The 19,537-nt window shown below is 46.7% G+C and overlaps 1 protein-coding gene across 1 annotated transcript in view; it reads left to right on the top strand.

Moving 5' to 3' along the window:
- The window catches only part of PINX1 (PIN2 (TERF1) interacting telomerase inhibitor 1), a 94,993-nt gene that overhangs the window by 958 nt on the left and 74,498 nt on the right, over positions 1–19,537 (top strand). The window contains exons 2-4 of the mRNA XM_062212874.1: positions 6,787–6,896; positions 9,414–9,506; positions 10,816–10,894. Coding sequence (XP_062068858.1) covers positions 6,787–6,896; positions 9,414–9,506; positions 10,816–10,894 — 282 coding nt within the window. The remainder of the gene's footprint in view (positions 1–6,786; positions 6,897–9,413; positions 9,507–10,815; positions 10,895–19,537) is intronic.

Below are 19,537 nucleotides of genomic sequence, written 5' to 3'. Positions count from 1 at the left end.
AAATCGGGCGCCGTCCTGATTCTGCGCCGTCAGAAATTGAGATTCAGAAGAAAGTGATTTGCCCCAAGTCATTGAGTTGGAAAGTGGCAAAGCTGATGCAGTTGTGTCTACATTTTTACATTCTTGCCGCTAGGACCAGCGATTTTTCTCTTTTGAAACGGGAACTCATAGGAAGGAATGTGTTTTAGATGGTGACCCTGTGGGCTGTTACTTCTTCATCTCCTTGGTGAACCTTTGCTGCAGGCTTCATTCAGCCTGCGTTTGGAAACATTGGCCCTGGCTCTGCTGTTCATTTATGTGTGTTTCCTTGGTGGGTTTCTCTGATCACCTTCTCACTGGATTGGCTGAAAAACTAATGAAGTGGTTACATGAACACAGTATCCGGTGTAATGTGCTGTTTGTAGATGTTAAGTCTCAAGAGGGTTTTTCGGTTCTCTTCTCCAACTGTTAGTCCAACTTTTCCAAATCTTTGTCGTGATGATATATAACCTTCTGAGTTGTCTTTTTTCATAATTTTCTGAATTGATTTACAGCATCCCCTGTGATAAGACGTTTAGGATTGGTGTTCCTATTTTATCTGTTATTATTCAGTGGAGAGACTGAGAGCTCGCATCTGCTGGTACTCCTCAGATGCTGGGGCCAGGCCAGGCCCGAGGCAGGAGCTGGAAACCCAGGTCAGGGGTCCCGCATGAGTGGCAGGGACTCAACCCGAGCCATCGCCTGCTCCTTCCTGGGTGTCTGTGCATCAGTAGGAAGTTGGAATCGGGAGTGGAGCATTGTCCCGAATGACAGCGTAACTGCTACACCGAAACCCATCCCTGGGTTCTCATTTTAGAAAAAATAGAAACATTCCAGACGCATGAGTTCACTGCCCAGCAGTTAATTCTTCTCTGATACCTTATAAAACATGTCATTCTGTAATTCAAGTTTGTATTCTATTTTTTTCAGCTACTTAACATTAGGCAGTGAACATTTTCCCCTCATTAAACGTGCTATGTCCTTTGCTTTTCCTTGTCATATGAGTTAGGTTTTCTTTTATCTTCACCACAGGCACTTACCTTTTTTTTTTTTTAACTTTTTAAAAAATAACTTTAAAAAATATTTATTTAGGGGCCGGTGCTGTGGCGCAGCAGGTTAATGCCCTGGCCTGAAGCGCTGGCATTCCATATGGGCACCAGTTTGAGACCCGGCCGCTCCATTTCCGATCCAGCTCTCTGCTATGGCCTGGGAAAGCAGTGGAAGAGGGACCAAGTCCTTTGGGCCCCTGCACCTACGTGGGAGACCTGGAAGAAGTTTCTGGCTCCTGGCTTCAGATCGGCGCATCTCTGGCTGTTGTGGCCCTCTGGGGAGTGAACCATCGGATGGAAGACCTCTCTCTCTCTCTCTCTCTCTCTGCCTCTCCTCTCTCTGTTAACTCTGACTTTCAAATAAATAAATAAATCTTTAAAAAATTAATTAATTTATTTATTTGAAAGGCAGAGTTAGAGGCAGAGACAGATAGGTCTTTCATCCACTGGTTCACTCTACAAATGGCTGCAGTGGCTGGAGCTGGGCCCATCTGAAGCCAGGATCCAGGAGCTTCCTCTGGGTCTCCTATGTGGTGCAGGGACGTAAGCACTGGGGCCATCTTCCACTGTTTTCCCAGGCCATAGCAGAGAGCTGGGTGGGAAGTGGAGCAGCCAGGACCGAACTAGTGCCCATATGGGATGCCAGTACTGCGGGCAGTGGCTTTACCCTCTACGCCACAGTGCTGGTCTTTTACCATGTCTTTTAATACTTTTGTGATTTTCTTTTGACTTCTCAAAAATATTCTTTAGCCTGTATTTCTTTTTCATTTTCTTTTTATAGGTTTAGTTTTATTTATTTTAAAGACAGTCACAGAGAGAGAGAGAGAGAGAGAGAGAGAGAGAGGTCTTCCATCTACTGGTTCAATTCCCTAATTGCTGCAATGACCAGAGCTGAGCCAGTCAGAAGTCAGGAGCCTCCTCTGGGTCTCCCACATCGGGGGGAGGGGGCCAAGGACTTGGGGCACCCTCCACTGCTCTCCCAGGCCATAGCAGAGAACTGGATCAGAAGAGGAGCACCTGGGACTGGAATTGGCGCCCATATGGGATGCCAGTGCTTCAGGCCAGGGCATTAACCGGCCCTGTGCCACAGTGCCAGCCCCTAGCCTGTGTTTCTTTACCAGATGCTGTTTTGTTGTCTCTCCCATGCATAAGACAGGAAATATACAAACTTCCCCTTGTGTTAGGCAATAATTTCATTTCTCACCTTCACTTGTGTATGTAATTTGCCGTTTTCGACCCAGATGATGAATGGATAGTTCTTTTTTCATATACGCTCCTTTTCAAGACCAATTCCTGACACCTGCAATCAGTACATTTCTAATCAGACCACAACACTATGGTTATTGAGTTTTGTTGCTCTTTGCCTAAAATTTTATGTTGCAGTTTCCCCAATCTTGAATGTGTCTTGAATAATTTTTCAACAAGAATACATCTGTGATATATATTTTGAGCTCGTGAATATCTGAAAATGTCTGGAAAAATAAGAAGATGCCTGTCCCTGGCTCTTGAGATGCAAAGCAGCCTTGAGAATGAGCTTGGTCTTTGCATAAGCCATGCAGTACCAGGCAGAGTGACTGAAAAGCTGCTGAATGGAGGCTTGGGTACTGGGACCACCCCAAATGCATTCCATTTAGAACTCCGAGTAGGAGGGATTCCTGCCAGAGCACAGTTAAAACCAGCATCCCAAATCTGTGATTCAGGACCCTCCCCCGGGGCCAGTGCTGTCTCTACACTGCTGTTCCAGGTTGTGTGGGAGTCTGCAAGCCCACCCCCACATTCATTGACTTGCTGGTCACATAGCTAAGATTCATAGCTGAAGGGTAACAGAGCAACATCGGTGCAAGCCCAAGACACGTGGGCACAGCTCACTGGAGACCAGACACAAACTTCCAGAGTCCTCTCGGCGTGGAGTCACACGCGGTGTACTTGATGCCCCCAGGAGCAGTTTGTGACAGTACATGAGGAATGTTGTCAACCAGGGACGCTCGCTCAACTCTCCGTGTTCAGAGTTTTTTCCAGGGAGTGGTTCACGGAGGCAGTGTTGGCCTGGAATGTACCCAAATTCTAGACTTCCAAAAGAACGGGTGGTCAATATAAACTGAATTGCTCGTAAAAACAGGCCACTCGCGTCCGTTCTGGGAATGGGGAACACTTCTGAAATCAAGTTCCCAGGAAAGGGCCAGCATTGTAAGCAAGGCTCTCAAAGGGTAGAAGTCAGGACTGCTGCGTTAGCTCTGTCCCACAGCTGAGCACAGAGCAGACCCTGGCCCTGGAATCACAGGCACAGGTAAAAGGCAGTCCAGTTGGAAGGGACCAGGGATTGTCTTCTTGCTAGGAATTGTTTTCCTGGAAATGTAGGTGACGCCAAAGCCAGGACACACCCCTGGGAAATGCTGTTCCAATCAGAAATCAGGGCGTGGCTGCCTCGCCCTCCTCTGGGAGGGTCTGCATCTGCATATTTGCATGCCCTACTGCCTCTTTTTTTTTTTTTTTCTTTAAGATTTATTTATTTGAAAGACAGAGTTACAGGGAGAGGTAGAGACAGAGAGAGGTCTTCCATTTGCTGGTTCACTCCCCAAGTGGCCACAGCGGCAGGAGCTGAGCTGATTTGATGAAGCCAGGAGCCAGGAGCTTCTTCTGGGTCTCCCACGAGGGTCCAGGAGCTCAATGACTTGGGCCATCCTCTACTGCTTTCCCAGGCACATTAACAGGGAGCTGGATTGGAAGTGGGGCAGCTGGGACTTGAACCAGCCCATGTGGGACGCCTGCGCTGCAGGCCAGGGCTTTAAACTGCTGCGCCACAGCGCCGGCCTGGCCCTATAGCTTCTTACTTTAACGCAAAGCTCCTCCTCCTTTGGGTACCAATGATCTAGCCTCCGTGGGTGAGAATTGCCCTTTGGTCGCCAGAGTCTCACGGAAGTGCTGTGGACTGTTAGGAACAACAGTAGAGGATGGGCTTGGTCATTCTCAACCCTCTGCCTTAGACAAGCGTCAGAGTGCCTGGACAAGCACTGTATGGAGACTTAAACCCTGGCACACCCATGGCCAGCTGCCATGTAGAACCCTGGTGGTCTGCAAGGCAGAGCTCCGCAGGCGTGCAGCAGCAGAGCCCGTGTTGCGCCGCGTATTTGCCCAGACAAAGCAGTGGCTTACCCGGAGGAGCATTTCTGGGTGACCTTTGCCTAGACAACGCCATAAATTTGAGTCCAGCTTGTTGCTTTTCAAGTGGCTTTTTCTGCCTAACTCTGGTAAAGCGTGTCTCATTTTTGCCAGGACGTGGATAGTCAGGGGCCTCTGATTTTACCTGTAGCACAGTGAGTCCCTTTGCCCAGAGGTCATGCTACTTTTTAATTATGAGACTGCCCAGGAACAGGCCGTCCAGAGTGAGGTGGCGTGCTTACACTGAGGCAGGAAGCGAGTGAGGATGATGCTCCGCCTCCACGTTCTCACTTGACCAGCTTGGCTTTGAGGTTTCGTATTCTTGTTTCGTGAGCTTTATAGGTTTTTCTGTCTGCCATCATTTTCCTTCAGACTGCAGTGATTAACTTGAGGCCCTATGGTCAGTTATTTATATACATAAAAAAAAAGTGCTTTAGCTGTGGTGTAGCTTTTCCCCAAGCTGTCACACTGGCATCCCATAGGGTATCAGTGCAGCTCCCTGCTAATGCACCTGCGAAAGCAGCGGAGGACAGCACTTTGGCCCAAGTGTTCGGACCCCTGCACCCATGTAGGAGACTCAGATAAACCTCCTGGCTCCTGGCTTCAGCCTGGCCCAGCCCTGGCTGCTGTGGCCACCTGGAGAGTGAACCATGGATGGATGATCTCTCTGTCTCTCCCTCTCTCTCTAACTCTGCTTTTCAAATAAATAAACAAATCTTAAAAACAAACAAACAAACAAAAAACCCCCAAGGAATCCTAATCCTGAACATCTGTCCAGGATTAATATTTTCAGAAAATACTTTGATGGAGACCGGTGCTGTGGCGTAATGGGCTAAGCCTCCACCTGTGGTGCTGGTATCTTAGTCTTAGCTGCTCCTCTTCCAATCCAGCTCTCTGCTATGGCTTGGGAAAGCAGCAGAAGATGGCCCAAATGCCTGGGGCCATAAACCCACATGGAAGATCCAGAAGAAACTCCTGGCTCCTGGCTTTGGATCAGCTCAGCTCTGGCCATTGTGGCCATTTGGGGAGTGAACGAGCAGATGGAAGACATTTCTTTCTGTCTCTTCCTCTTTCTGTAGCTCTGCCTCTCAAATAAATAATATATTTTTTTTAAAAAATGAAACTCATAGCAGTATTTTTTTTTAATTTTAAGATTTATTTATAAAGGGCAGAGTGATAGGGAAAAACAGAGAGACCGAAAGATCCATCTGCTGGTTTACTCCCCAGATGGCTGCAACAGGTGTGAGTCAGGCCAAAGCCAGGAGCCAGAAACTCTGTCCTAGTCTCCCACATGGCTGGGAGGGGCCAAGTACTTGGGCCATCATCTGCTGCTGTTGGTTCACCCTACAATGGCCGCCGCGGCTGGTGCGCTGCGGCCGGCGCATTGTGCTGATCCGAAGCCAGGAGCCAGGTGCCTCTCCTGGTCTCCCATGCGGGTGCAGGGCCCAAGCACTTGGGCCATCTTCCACTGCACTCCCAGGCCACAGCAGAGAGCTGGACTGGAAGAGGAGCAACCGGGACAGAATCCGGTGCCCCGACCGGGACTAGAACCCGGTGTGCCGGTGCCACAGGTGGAGGATTAGCCTATTGAGCCGCGGCCCTGGCCTAGCTTTTTTTAAATATAATTATATTCTCTTCTTTCTTTTCTACCCCATTCCTTCCTGTCTTTCTTATTTATTCATACATTTACTTGTGTATTTATTATTGAGTGTCTTTTCAGGCAAGACTTTTTTCCTTTTTATGTCTTGAAATGATACATAAGAAAGAAAGTTATGAAAGCAACCCATATGAGGAAGCTGTTGTCTAATAGGAAGCACAGAGGATGCATATTTAGCCATAAAGCACTAGAATTAATTAAGAGCCAAAAAAGAAGCATAATCTATACTGGAAGTTCAGGGAATAAATGATGGGATTTGGGAGCATTTCAGTGAGAAGGGGATACTTGTAGCTTGTGTGTATAGAAGATTGAGTTGACTGTCCCCAAAATCATAGTGACTGTTTACATTGTGGATTAGGAAGACTTGTAAATCTTTGAAGTCAGTAGGACCTTGGTTTGTAGAAAGGGTCTGATTTTGCTTGGGGACACGTTAGGTAGATTTCTTTCCCTTAGCCCTGTATTTTTTCACCTGAAAGATGGAGATAAAATTATCTCCCCTCATTGGGATACTTTGAAAATTGAATCTAATGTCAGTACAGCCTTCGGCACGTAATAGATGACAAGGAATGCAGCGACGGTGCTGGTGCTGTCCCTGATGAGGACACTGGTGTCGACAGTGCTGTCTTGCTGCCAGTGACCTACTGTGGAAGGCTCAACGGATAGTATACCGAGTGTTTATTTTACTTTGTCACATTTATAGGAAACATTTTAATTTTATTCTTGTAAGGTCAGTTTGTGTGTTGAGTGGCTAAGGAAACCAGGAGACATGACCCAACCTATCAACATTCCACTCTGTGCTGACTCTGACACCTGTATCTAGTAGGACATATCATATTTTATGCATGTGTGCGTGCCTGTGTTATGTACATGTGTGTTTGTGATGATACACTTTCTCATTTACAGGTCGGCGGAAGCAGAAGTGGGCTCTGGATCCCAGAAACACAGCATGGAGTAATGACGACTCCAAGTTTGGCCAGAGGATGCTAGAGAAGATGGGGTGGTCTAAAGGAAAGGTATTTAGGAGGAAAATGGGGGCGGAAATTGAGCCAATCAAAGAGATTAGACAGCCAGAGAAGATATCCCTAGGAGACTGGGAGGAATTTATGTTTTGGATCAATAAATAATTTTGGAGAAATAAATTGTAGTCCTTATATGATGATAAAGTTGAACATATTAGGGTATTTCAGAAAGATCCTGGGAAAACAGAATGAAAAATTTCTCTTCTCTTCTCTTCTCTTCTCTTCTCTTCTCTTCTCTTCTCTTCTCTTCTCTCTTTTCGAGCAAAAAGTCTGGAATCCATGCGTGGGTTTTCATATTCTGCATTTCCATGAACCTTTTGAATATGCTTCTAAATGTCAGTTCTTATCATCTAAACTACTGTGATGAGCATCTTGTTTTTTTAAAAAAGATTTATTTATTTATTTGAAAGGCTGAGTTAGAGAGGCAGAGGTGGGGTGTGGGGGTGTCTTCCATCCGCTGGTTCACTCCCTAGTTGGCCGCAATGGCTGGAGCTGCACCAGTCCGAAGCCAGGAGCCAGTAGCTTCTTCCAGGTCTCCCACGTGGGTACAGGGGCCCAAGCACTTGGGCCATCCTCCACTGCTTTCCCAGGCCATAGTGGTGGAGAGCTGGATTGGAAGTGGAGCAGCCAGGACTTGAACCAGCACCCATATGGAATACTTGCATTGCAGGCCACGGGTTTTACCTGCTATATGACAGTACTGGCCCCAATTAGCATCTTTTAAATTCATTGTACATGGCATCATACCCAACTATCAGAGTTTTATATTGTTAAGAGTAATGGCTATTCCCCATTATAAGTAGATTACGTGTCTTCTCCTTTTTCTCACATTCCATTTATTGCTGACTCAAATAAGAACTTCCGCTATCTCGACACCTAAATGGTTGTTGTCAAGGTCTGTAGTGAACTTGTTGTCAAGTTCACTTTGTTCTCATAGTGGTCACTCCATTAGCAGTGTTGGAAATAATAGCCTGCTTTCTCTTGGAAACACTTCTGTCTCGGCTTCCACACACTGCCCTCTTTCCCGTTTTGTTTTTGCTTTCTTCTTCTCCCTGACCACACTGGCTCTTGTTCCTGCAGAGCTCCCCTGTGTTCAGCCCCAGGCCGATTCGAGTGCTCCGTTCAGGTGGTCCTGTGCATTCCTGTGCCATGCTTGGAATTATCTGACGCCTGTGAACTGGCCCTTTTCTGTGTCTAGTCCAGCTGTGTCGTCTGTGCACCAGGCGGAGACCTTTTCCTGGGGACGAAGTGTCTCAAGGGTGCCATTTTTATTGTAAAACCCTCCATCTCCCGCATCTTTTCTGCCCCAAGTTTTCCCCATTCTCTGTAGAAATACTCACTTCAGGACAGAAAGGGATTCTGCCGTCTCTCTGCGGACTCTGCTCTTTGAGGTTCTGCATCCCTGATCGTTGTTCTGTATCCAGACACCGCCCTGGTCCAGTCCCTGTCATCACCTGTCCTTAGCCCCGCCCCTGCCTCTCAGCTGCTTCCCTGCTTCCTCCCTCTTCCTTCTCTGGTATCATAAAACAGCCAGAATGAGCTGTTTGTTTCTTTGTTTGTTTTTGGTCTTTTTTGTTTTATTTATTTGAAAGTCAGAGTTACACAGAGAGAAGTCATAGAGAGAGAGAGAGAGAGAGAGGTCTTCCATCCACTGGTTCACTCCCCAGTTGGCCGCAATGGCTGGAGCTGCACCAATCTGAAGCCAGGAGCCAGGAGCTTCTTCCAGGTCTCCTATGCAGGTTCAGGGGCCCAAGGACTTGGGCCATCTTCTGCTTTCCCAGGCCATAGCAGAGAGCTGGATCAGAAGTGCAGCAGCCGGGACTCGAACCGGTGTTCATATAGGATGCTGGCACTGCAAGCAGTGGCTTTACCTGCTGAGCCACAGCGCCACCCATAGAATGAGCTTTTAATCTCTGGAGATTAGATCATGTCATTCCCACTTAAAAATCTAGCAGATTCCTACCTTAACTTTCCAGGAAGTCCCATCCTGTGAGATCTAGCCCTCCTCATTCACTTTGCTGAAGCCACCTGGGTGCCTTTGCAGCTCTCCAGTGCACCAAGCCCTGTGTAGAGCCCTGCACTGGTTCTTCTCCTTACCTGAATACCTTCCAAATGCAGGAGTGGTCACTGACGCAGGTCACTTGGAGTTCTGCCTCCTTCCTTCCTCTGTGTCATTTTGTGAAATTACTTAATGGAGAGAGCCGTAGACGCCAGACCTCCAGTGGGCTTCCGTTTGTTTTACAGCAGTGGTCTGCTTCCGAGCACCTGCAAGGGGCATGCCTGGGTAGTGGTTATGTGGGCCTTGGGTTTGGTCTCAGTTTGAAGATTTGGCATGTGTTAAGTGCCTCCTTGATGTTAATAGACACGTTACCTTGGAAGAATCCACTCGACTGAGTCTCCCCAGAGGGCCAGGATACGCTTAGTAGCTAACTAAACAGTTGCTGAAAGCAGGAAGAGGGAATCTCCCTTTCTACGTGGTACAAATGCTAACTTTGTGTTTGATCTCTACAGGGCTTGGGGGCTCAGGAGCAAGGAGCCACAGAGCATATTAAAGTTCAAGTTAAAAATAATCACCTGGGACTCGGAGCTACGATCAATAATGAAGTGAGCAACAGGGTGCCTGCTGGGTGTTTGCCTTGCTTGACTGACTTTGGTTTTGTAAATACATTGATGAGCAGTTTTAACCATGCAAGTCTGCATAGTCCATGTTTTGTGTCACTGAGAGCCCCGGCTAAGCTGATTCTTCATTATGTCTTCTGCTTTCACCTTGCTTGCTGTCCTTGGGGATGCCTTACTTGCTCATGACTAAGAGACCCAGGTTAGTTTTATTGCTAAACTTGGCAAAAAGTTTTCTTTTTATAGAAATAATTGACTTCAGAACAGAAAGGAGCTTTTGTCTTTACCTGTGTTCTAATATTAGCTCATCTTATTGAAAGTGGATGATATTTTGTTTTGGAAGTACTGCAGGAAAGTGGTGTTTCTTTCCTCTCTGTCTGTCTCTGACTTCAGGTGTTCAGCAGTTGAATTTATTCACATTTGTTCTTGAACATTGACACTTCAAAAATGTGACAGTATAATTAAAAATTAGTGGACTACCATGCTTTCCACTTTCAGTGTCACTGTTGGCTTTAGAAAGTACGAAAGCTGAACGTGTTCTTCCTAGATTTTTGCAGCCAACAGAATCTGGTAGAAAATTAGGAGTGTTACTTTAGGTAAGCTGATTTGTTCCGATCAGTAAAGCAGCATTGAGTGGATTGGTGCGGTGCAGATTTTCTGCTTCTAAAGAAAGCATTTGTGTAAGGTTGATTTTGAATGTAGTTTTTGAGAGCTAGATAACACAGACATACTTATTTTCTTTGGAGATCCACATTGTCTTATAAAGTCAGATTCTGCTTGTTGTCATGAACTTACTAGCCAGCCACCATATAAATGTGTGCATATTGATCCAGGGGACATAGTCCTTCCTCATCCCTTCACCAGAGTTTACAGAATAAAAAATTAGAGCTGATGCAAATAATTAGAATTGTGTAAAATATTTTAAGTGCTATTGAGCAAAAAAGAGAGTGTCTATATCTCTTACTGCTCTTGCCTTGGGAACGACATAGTTTCCCCAAATGGGAAAAAGGTGGGAATCTTATTTTAATATTTAACACATAGACAGCCTGTTGTTTTTTGACAACAAGTTGGATAAGTCACCCAGTTTTGAAATCAAGGCTTAGGCTTCCAAGTAGCTCCTTCTTAATATTGATCTAGGGAAGTCATGTTTCTTGAATCCATTCTGATTTTTCAAAGAGCATTTTAATGGACCATTAAAAATTTTATATTAACTACCAGATTTTCTTTAAAATATATCCTCTCTCAGTCATTATAGGGAAACCACAGGTTCCCATTCGTTCCTTTTTGGTATTTTCAGGACAACTGGATTGCTCATCAAGATGATTTTAACCAGCTCCTGGCCGAACTGAACACTTGCCATGGGCAGGAAACAGCAGGTAGGAAGATGTTGTGTTGTTAATCATCAGGTTTACAGGATGTAATCTCAGTGTAAAATATTGTTGTTATCAACTTTTTTTTCTTTTTAAAGATGTATTTATTTATTTGAAAGTCAGAGTTACACACAGAGAGAGAGACAGAGACAGAGAGAAAGGTCTTCCATCCACTCGTTCACTCCCCAAATGGCTGCAACGGCTGGAGCTGCGCCGATCTGAAGCCAGGAGTTTCTTCTGGGTCTCCCACGCGGGTGCAGGGCCCAAGGACTTGGGGCATCTTCTGCTTTCCCAGGCCATAGCAGAGAGCTGGATTGGAAGTGGAGCAGCTGGGACTAGAACCGGCGCCCACATGGCACTGCAGGTGGTGGCTTTACCCGCTATGCCACAGCACTGGCCCCTGTTAACTCTTTACTGTAAGCAGCCTGAGTGTGAAGGTGAAGCAGTTGAAACTATTAAAAATGCTTATTTCTGTTTGTATTTTAATGGTGTTTTCATTGAATGAACTTTGAGCCACAAGCAAACATTTTTTCCCCCATTAAGAATTTGAGCATGGCAAGATAAAATCCATTTAGTTTACACGTCAAATTTGATATAGTGATCTTTCTAAGAATGCTTGAGTATGACCAAGATGATGTTTTTAAAATGCAAAGCAAGAAATAGGAAGAGCACCCTTAAATAGTAGCCAATGAAGGCTTAAAGGAAAACCCTGTGCTGGGTTGATTCAGCCCAGCAGACTTTGTTTCCATTTGAAATTCCCGGAGGTGGTTCAGGTTGCTCAGGAACAGTCACATTTGTTGCAAAGGGCTCCTTGTAGACATTCTATTCCCAAACTGTAGGAATGGAATAGAGAACCTTGCATTTTGTCTATTACCTTAACAGAAAGGCAATACTGTTGGGAGAGGGAAAGGGCATGGATGGTTGAGTCTCCCGTCTCCGAAGCTGTGGCCATTAGATGTGATTTTAGAGTATAACAGAAGTTTTTTCTCCCTGGCTGTTGCGAAGAAAAGGATATAACTTTAATTAATTCCACTGCATATTCATAAAGAATTCTAGACTATTATTTTTTCTGCACATTTTTTTAAAAGAGGTAAACTGCATATCATGAAATTTACCACCTTTACCATTTTACTATGTACTTGGTGCTGGTGTGGTGAAAATGTGACACTACATGACCATCACTGTGACCTGGCATTGAGTACGTTTACGTCGTTGTGCTGCCGCCGTAACTGTGTCCTCATCATTTTGTGAAACCAAATCTCTGTACCCATCAAACAGCAACTCCCCCAGCCCTAGCCCCACTCCCCACCGTTCCCCTTTCCGTCTCTACTAACTGACTACTCTAAGAGTCACACAGTCTTTGTCCTCCTGTGACTGATTTATTTCCCTTAGCATAATGTCCTCGAGGGCCATTCATGTTACAGCACATGTTCCTTGTTAAGGCAGAGTAATAGTCCATTTGGTAGTTATAGAAAACATTTATCCATCCATCCATCAAAACACTTGGATTGTTTCCACCTTTTATGAATAATACTGTGAACTTGGATGTGCACATATCTCCTTGATGTGCTTTCAGTTCTTTTGGGTATGTATCTAGGGGAATTGCTAGATCATATCATAATTCTATTGTTAATTTTTTAGAGGAACTGCCATACTTTTTTTAAGGTTGTTCATTTAATTTTTTAAAAGATTTTATTTTATTTATTTGAAAAGCAGAGCTCCAGAGAGAGAGGGAGAGGCACAGAGAAAGCAATTTTCCATCCACTGGCTCACTTCCCAAATGGCCACATGGCCTGGGGCTGGGCTAGGCCAATGCCACGAGCCTGGAACTCCAACCAGGTCTCCCACATGTGGGCCGGGACCCAGATACTTGGGCCATCTTCCTCGGCTTTCCCAGGTGCATTAACAGAGAGCTGGATTGGAAGTGGAGCAGCTGTGACTCATTTGTGGTGACGGCAGTGCAGGCGGCCCTGCCATACTGTTTTCTCTGGTGCTAGTGGCTGTACCAACAGCACACAAAGGTTCCAGTGTCTCTATATCCTCCCCAGTGTTCGTTATCTTCTGTTTTTTTAAACCATCTTAATGAGTATGAGATGGGGTCTTATTTTAGTTTGATTTGCATTTTTCTGTTGATTAGAGATGTTGTGTCTCTTCATATTTACTGAGTATCGTATAGCTTCCTTTTTTTTTTTTTTTTAAAGATTTATTTATTTATTTGAGAGGTAGAGTTACAGACAGAGGGAGAGACAGAGAAAAAGGTCTTCCATCGCTGGCTCACTCCGGGCTTATCCGAAGTCAGGAGCCTCTTCTGGGTCATAGATTTGAGTTCAGCAAGCATTTACTGGGATTTGTGCAAGGAATTACTTCAAGCTTGAGCACATACCAATGCATAAGACAGTCCTGCGTGGGAGGGAGCTGGCGGAATATGCTGGTCATCGTGTGGGCAGATCACAGGGCAACGTAACTGTAGGAAGGCTCACTGCCTCGCCGTGTGTGGGAGTGGGCCCACGGAGCGCTGGGGAAGGTGCTGTGTGTGTTTTCCTGCACCTCATCGGGCTTCCTCAGAAATGTATAACCTGGACTGCTTTTCTCATCCATCGGATAAAGATTTTGAAATTCCCTAACAGTTCTATGTGTGGTCCTATATGAAGGGTGGTAATTTGTTAGCAAAAGAAAACTGTAAGGAAAATGTTTTGTGAAAATATTGAACTCATATTAGAAAAAGCAGAATATCTGAAGTAGTAAAACTCAAGGATTCTTTTTCTTTTTTTAAAGATTTACTTATTTATTTGAAAGGCAAAGTTACAGAGGCAGAGAGAGAGAGAGAGAGAGAGAGACAGAGACAGAAAGATAGAGAGATCTTCCATCTGCTGAATCATTCCCCAAATGGCTGCAACCATTGGGACTGGGCCAAGCTGAAGCCAGGAGCCCAGAGCTTCAGCCAGGTCTCCCATGTGGGTGCAGGGGCCCAAGTAGCTGGGCCATCTTCTGCTACTTTCCCAGGCCATTAACAGGGAGCTGGATCGGAATTGGAGCAGCCAGGACATGAACCAGTGCTCATGTGGGATGCTGGCACCGCAGAGCACAGCTTAACCCATTGTGCCACAGTGCCGGCCCCTTTGCCTGGATTTAAATTCTGGTTCTGATTCTTAACACCCACATGTCTGATCCTTGGTGTCCTGTGGTAATAGCGTGGCGACGGTGGTATCCTGCTTGGAGGTTGTTGTGAGAGCTGAGTACACTAATCCATCTAAAGTGATTCAAACCTGCTAACACATCGAGGGACTTACTATCGTTGTTAGGATTTGCAAGGCTCAAACTCTAAAATAGAATATTTCCCCTGATTACTGATTATCAGTAATTAGGATAATACGATCTCCAAGTAAGGATTGATACTTTTTTTAAAAATTTTTTTATTTATTTTGTTTATTTGAGAGAAGAAACAAAGATCTCCCATCCACTGGGGCATTTCCCAGATACCTGCAGCAGTCTGGCTGAGCCAGGCCAAACCCCAGAGCCAGGAACTCAGTTCTAGTCTCCCATGTGGGTGGCAGGAAACTGAACACCTGAGCCATCACCGGGTGCCTCCCAGGGTCCACACTGGGAAACCAAAGCCAGGAGCAGAGCCCAGACTTGTCCCCAGGTACTCCCATGTGGATGTGTATTCCCACTGGTTAACTACTGTGCCGAATGCCCACCCCAAGCGACACTTTTAGGTACACGGATTGTGGCTTCATTTTGGTTAAGCTATTCCTAGTGTCGTGAACAAAATCAAAAAGAAATTATGCTTTCTCCCCAAATAAGTCTGTTTCAAAAACAAAAAAGGAGTGCATAAGTAGCATTTGAAATCCCATACTACTGATGGATGATCTCCAGTGTTACACAATGAAAAAGGAAGATGAAAACCAGTGTTTGAAGGCATGCGTTTGTAGGCTTAAAAACAGAGAGGAAATAACATGTGGGTGCTCTGGTTCTCAGCTGGGGGTGATGTTGGCAATGGCAGGAACCAGTCTGATGGCCACGCTTGAGGATCAGTGAGACCAGGGGTCCTGCACAACATCCTGCAGAGCCAGAACAGCCCCTGCAGCAAAGCATTGTCTGGCCCACAGGTCAGTGCGTCTCTAGTATGTCTGTACTGTCTGCTCTTTGTACACACAGGATAGTTCCAGAAATGATCCTTAAGAACCTGCAAATAGTGGTTGCCTCTAGGGAGAGGCTCTGGGTGAGAGGCGAGCCTGGCTTTTACTCTAGCCCCTTTGCGCATTTATAGTTCTGTCCCATGCGCGTTAGGTACTTAGAATCATTTAAATTTGGTTTTAGAGCTTCTTCTTGGTCGCATTTAGCAGCCACTTCCCATGCTTCCCTCCTTTGCTGCAAAGCTCAGTGATTCGCCCCTTCTCCTCTTCTGTTTTGAAGCTTGTGAATGTCAGACGTGCCGCTTAGCTGCTCAGCTTCTTCACTGCCGCTTTTAGACACTCGTGCAAAGGGAAGAAAGGCCCCAGGTCGGCTCACCGCGCGGCCCCCTCGGCCAGCCATGACTCCGTACTGCCTGGCTCCTGCCTTCGGTCTGATTCAGCCCTGGCCGCTGTGGCCATTTGAGGAGTGAACCAGTGGATGGGAGATCTCACTCTCTCCCTCCCTCCCTCCCTCTCTATAGCTCTTTCAGATAAATAAATCTTTAAAAACGTACATAGGAAAACATATGTATTCAATTAATTCCACTTTCTGTGAATTTTTTGAAGTACCCTCATATAAACAGTGTTCACTTTTTCTAAACAGATTCAGACAGCCAGGTGGCCTTTGCCACCACCATAATCATGGAGGAGCTCTTTCTTAAAGCCCCTCCCCTACACGCCCCCTGCCCACATCTCCCCCTGCCCCCTGCTCTTACACAGATGCCTCTGCACTCCGCTTGGTGTCATAACTCCTAGTACCTGGCGCGCTGAGTGAGAGAGCACTGTGCAGCGGTTCAGGCGAAGAGCACAGGAGAGCCTGGGCTTCAGGCTCGGTGACGAAGGGGCCTGGGCTTCCGTTTGCAGATGGGGAGAAAAGGGAGTGGATTTTCAGTGTTTTTGAAATTGATGGTGATAGCTGGAAAGTTACTTCCTTCTGATCTGATGGTGTCCTGAGCACGGTTTGGTGAGAGACTCCATTGCAGGCTGTGGAAGCCCCGGCTCAGGACAGGGCCCCATTGTCCTGCCTGTGCTGATGGTCAGGGCTGAGCATTGGCTGCAGAAGTGCAGTAGGTGGGCTATTTCTATGGACCCAGCAGGTCCCTGTGTTATTGGTTAGGAAGGCCTGCGTGCCTAACAGATTTCAAGAGGTGTTACCTGTTTTCACTCAGTCTTGTTCAGAAGTTAATCCACACTGGTTCAGTTTTCTTTTTCTGCCTGGGGTGTACAAGTGTCTTCATTAGTGTGAAAGCTGTGGTTACTAATCCACAGATTTCAGTTCCCCCTTAAGACCACTAGAGGGGGCCGGTTGCCCTGCAGCCAGACCCGTGGGATAGAGACGCTTGCATTTCAAACTCTATCCAAACCAGGCCTTTTAAACTGCCACCCCCAAGTATTGAAGGAAGCATTTAGAATATTCCTTTAAGGGACAGCCTGCTCCAAGGAATGAACTTGGGGACCTAATGGATCATTTTTCTGCTGTGTCATCTTTGGTAGATCCAGTGTTTTTATCCAAGTGGATTTTTGGTCATAGTCATGCATTGTACTTGTATTAAATCTGAAAAATAGGTGGCACAATGAGCTAATAATGTTTTTCTGCTGTAATATTTTCAGTTCCTTAATATTGCTTACAGAATTTTTTGGTTTGCCTGTTAACTAAGCAGGGATTCCATACTATCTTCTTCGTAGTCTTGCGAAGATTTTAGAGATAATTCTCTTCTTTTGTGGGTCATGAAAATCATTACATTCTTCAAAATTTAATTTTTTAAAAGATTTATTTATTTATTTGAAAGGCAGTTACACAGAGAGAGGAGAGGCAGAGAGAGGAGAGGCAGAGAGAGAGAGAGGGAGAAGTCTTCCATCCGATGGTTCACTCTCCAGATGGCCGCAACGGCCAGAGCTGCGCCAATCCGAAGCCAGGAGCCAGGCGCTTCCTCCAGGTCTCCCATGGCGGGTGCAGGGGCCCAAGGACTTGGGCCATCTTCTGCTGCTTTCCCAGGCCATAGCAGAGAGCTGGATCGGAAGAGGAGCACCCATATGGGATGCCGGCGCTTCAGGCCAGGGCTTTAACCTGCTGCGCCACAGCACCGGCCCCTAAAATTTAATTTTTAAGTTTCCCTGTCTCAATTATCTCCTATCAGACTCTACTTAGTCTTTTGGAGGATTTTTAATTTTAGGAAACGTCTGTTAACCTGCATCAGATATTTGTCGCTTATGTTCTTCGGCATTTTTGGAAGTAAACTGGGATGCTAGGAACGTGTTATTTACAAAGGTTGTTTTTAGGGTGCGCATCTTCACTTTTTTCCTTTGTTTTTGCTCACATTTCCCCTAAGAGAGCTTTGAAACACAGTGTGCCCTCACAGTTTTAGACTGGCATCTTGGTGTTTTTTTTAAGCCATAGGTAAATAGTTGCAAAGAATATAATTCTGGCCTGTGGGGAAATACTGACATTTCAATCTATAGCTATTATATCTCTGGATGTCTCCAGTGAACAGTAGGTGATGTTTAAAAATGTCTGCAGTGGACGCTAAATACCAAAGCCGTCTGCTCCTCGGCGCCGTCCATTCAGCGGCTCCCGGAGTAAGCAGTCAGAAATGAGGAGGTGCTCCACTTCCTAGCCCCGTGGTATTTTCTGGTAACATATTTTGATGCTTGAACGTTTAAGAAGCTGGTCATCCTGCCATGTTTCTCTGCCACAAAACGAATACATGTAAATATTTGTGAAACCCCGAGGCTTCAGCTGTAGAACAGTTGCCTTTGGGTTAGGCTGGCGTTCTGTTTAGTAGATTGCAGTTAGTGAAGCCAGGCCGGACATCGTACATTCTGAGCAGCATTTGTGACACCGGGCAGGGCAGTCTCTGGCAGCGCATGTCCTAATGAGGTGGCGCAGGGGCTGCCTCAGCTGCTCTGCCAAGAGGCTGCCTCCCGCCCACGCTGCCCTGGGACCCTGACTGGAGGCTGCCTCTGCCCACGCTGCCCTGGGAAGCGGGCAGGTGGCCTTCCCTTTGTACAGGAGAGGAGGGCGGTGGGAGAAGAGATGCAGATGCTGCTCCTGCCCGCTGGGGAGCACTGGGAGGTGCAGAGAAGTGCTCAGACGCCCCTCCGCGGGTGAGTCTGCGGGCCCAGAGGGGTCCATACGGCCTCTCAGCTCTGACAGCGGCTCTGCTGGCATGTGGGGTGTGCCCTCTCAGCCGCATCTGCCTGCTTCGGTCCTTCATAGCTGCCGCCTGCGTGGGCCTTCCTCCGGGTCTGCCCTGCGCTACGTTCCCGCGCCACGGCAGCTACCTTGTAGGGCTGTGGGAGAAGTACGAGAGTGCCTGGACAGCCTGGCCCAGCGCCTGGTGCTGCTCGAGCCTTCTACTGGTGGTAGCTCCTTTAAGTTGATCACTTCCTGCACAATGAGAATATGCAACACCAACATTGAAAATCTTACTTGTTGGGGACGACGCTGTGGTGTAGCTGGTAAAGCTGCCGCCTGCAGTGCCAGCATCCCATATGGGTGCCGGTTCGAGTCCCTGCTGCTCCACTTCCAATCCAGCTCTCTGCTATGACCTGGAACAGCAGTAGAAGATGGCCCAAGTCCTGGGCCCCTGCATCCATGTGGGAGACCAGGAAGAAGCTCCCGGCTCCTGGCTTCGGATCAGCACGGCTCCAGCTGTTGTGGCCAATTGGGCAACTGGGGAGTGAACAAGCGGATGGAAGACCTCTCTCTCTCTGTGTCTCTCTTTTTCTCTCTGTGTAACTCTGACTTTCAAATAAATAAATCTTTAAAAAAAAAATCTTACTTGCTGTATGAAGTTTTGGGTCATGGAAAAGAGGAGAAAAAGTTGGTGATGAAGAAGCCCTCCAGACATGCCCAGGAAGTGGCTTAGGATGTGTCTGCCTGTTGAGGTCATGGGGCACTGTGGGAAAGCTGGACACATCCGTCGTCACCTTCTGAGCCTTCTGTGGAATTCACACTGTGGTCTAGGAAATCAATAACTTCTTCCTGGACAAGATAACCGTTAGCTAACATGCCGCCCAGTGGGCTTGTTTTGCCCTGATATTAAGGTGAACGTTTCCTTCTTCCCCTGTCTCTACCCTTGGACCTAAATTTCCTGAAGACTAAGAGAAATTCAGTCCCCTTTCTCCCTCTGATGCTCTTTCTGTGGTACTCTTCTGTCTGGGCTTGACAGACAGATAAAGGGGAGGGAGTGTGGACTGCTAGTTGGTGTCTTAACGGTGACCCTGAGTGGGGGACTTGCTCTGGAAGGGACTACTTGGTGCCTCACATTCTCCTCCTCTGTTAGGAGAAGCATCTAGCCCATTCCCTCCTCCATGCTGTGTTTTTGTTGTCACCTTGCAGGTAGCCCTCCAGGTCATGCTTCACACTCTTCACCTGGCCTCACCTGGCCAGCATCTCACACCTATTTCATGATGTCAGGAGCCACGAACTCTATCCAGGTCTCCATAATGGGCGGCAGGGGCCCAAGCACTT

Source organism: Lepus europaeus, chromosome 16 (assembly GCF_033115175.1).
Source record: "Lepus europaeus isolate LE1 chromosome 16, mLepTim1.pri, whole genome shotgun sequence".
NCBI classification, from domain to species: Eukaryota; Metazoa; Chordata; class Mammalia; order Lagomorpha; family Leporidae; genus Lepus; species Lepus europaeus.
Note: the sequence above shows the minus strand (reverse complement) of the source record. Positions and strands in the feature narration are given on the sequence as shown.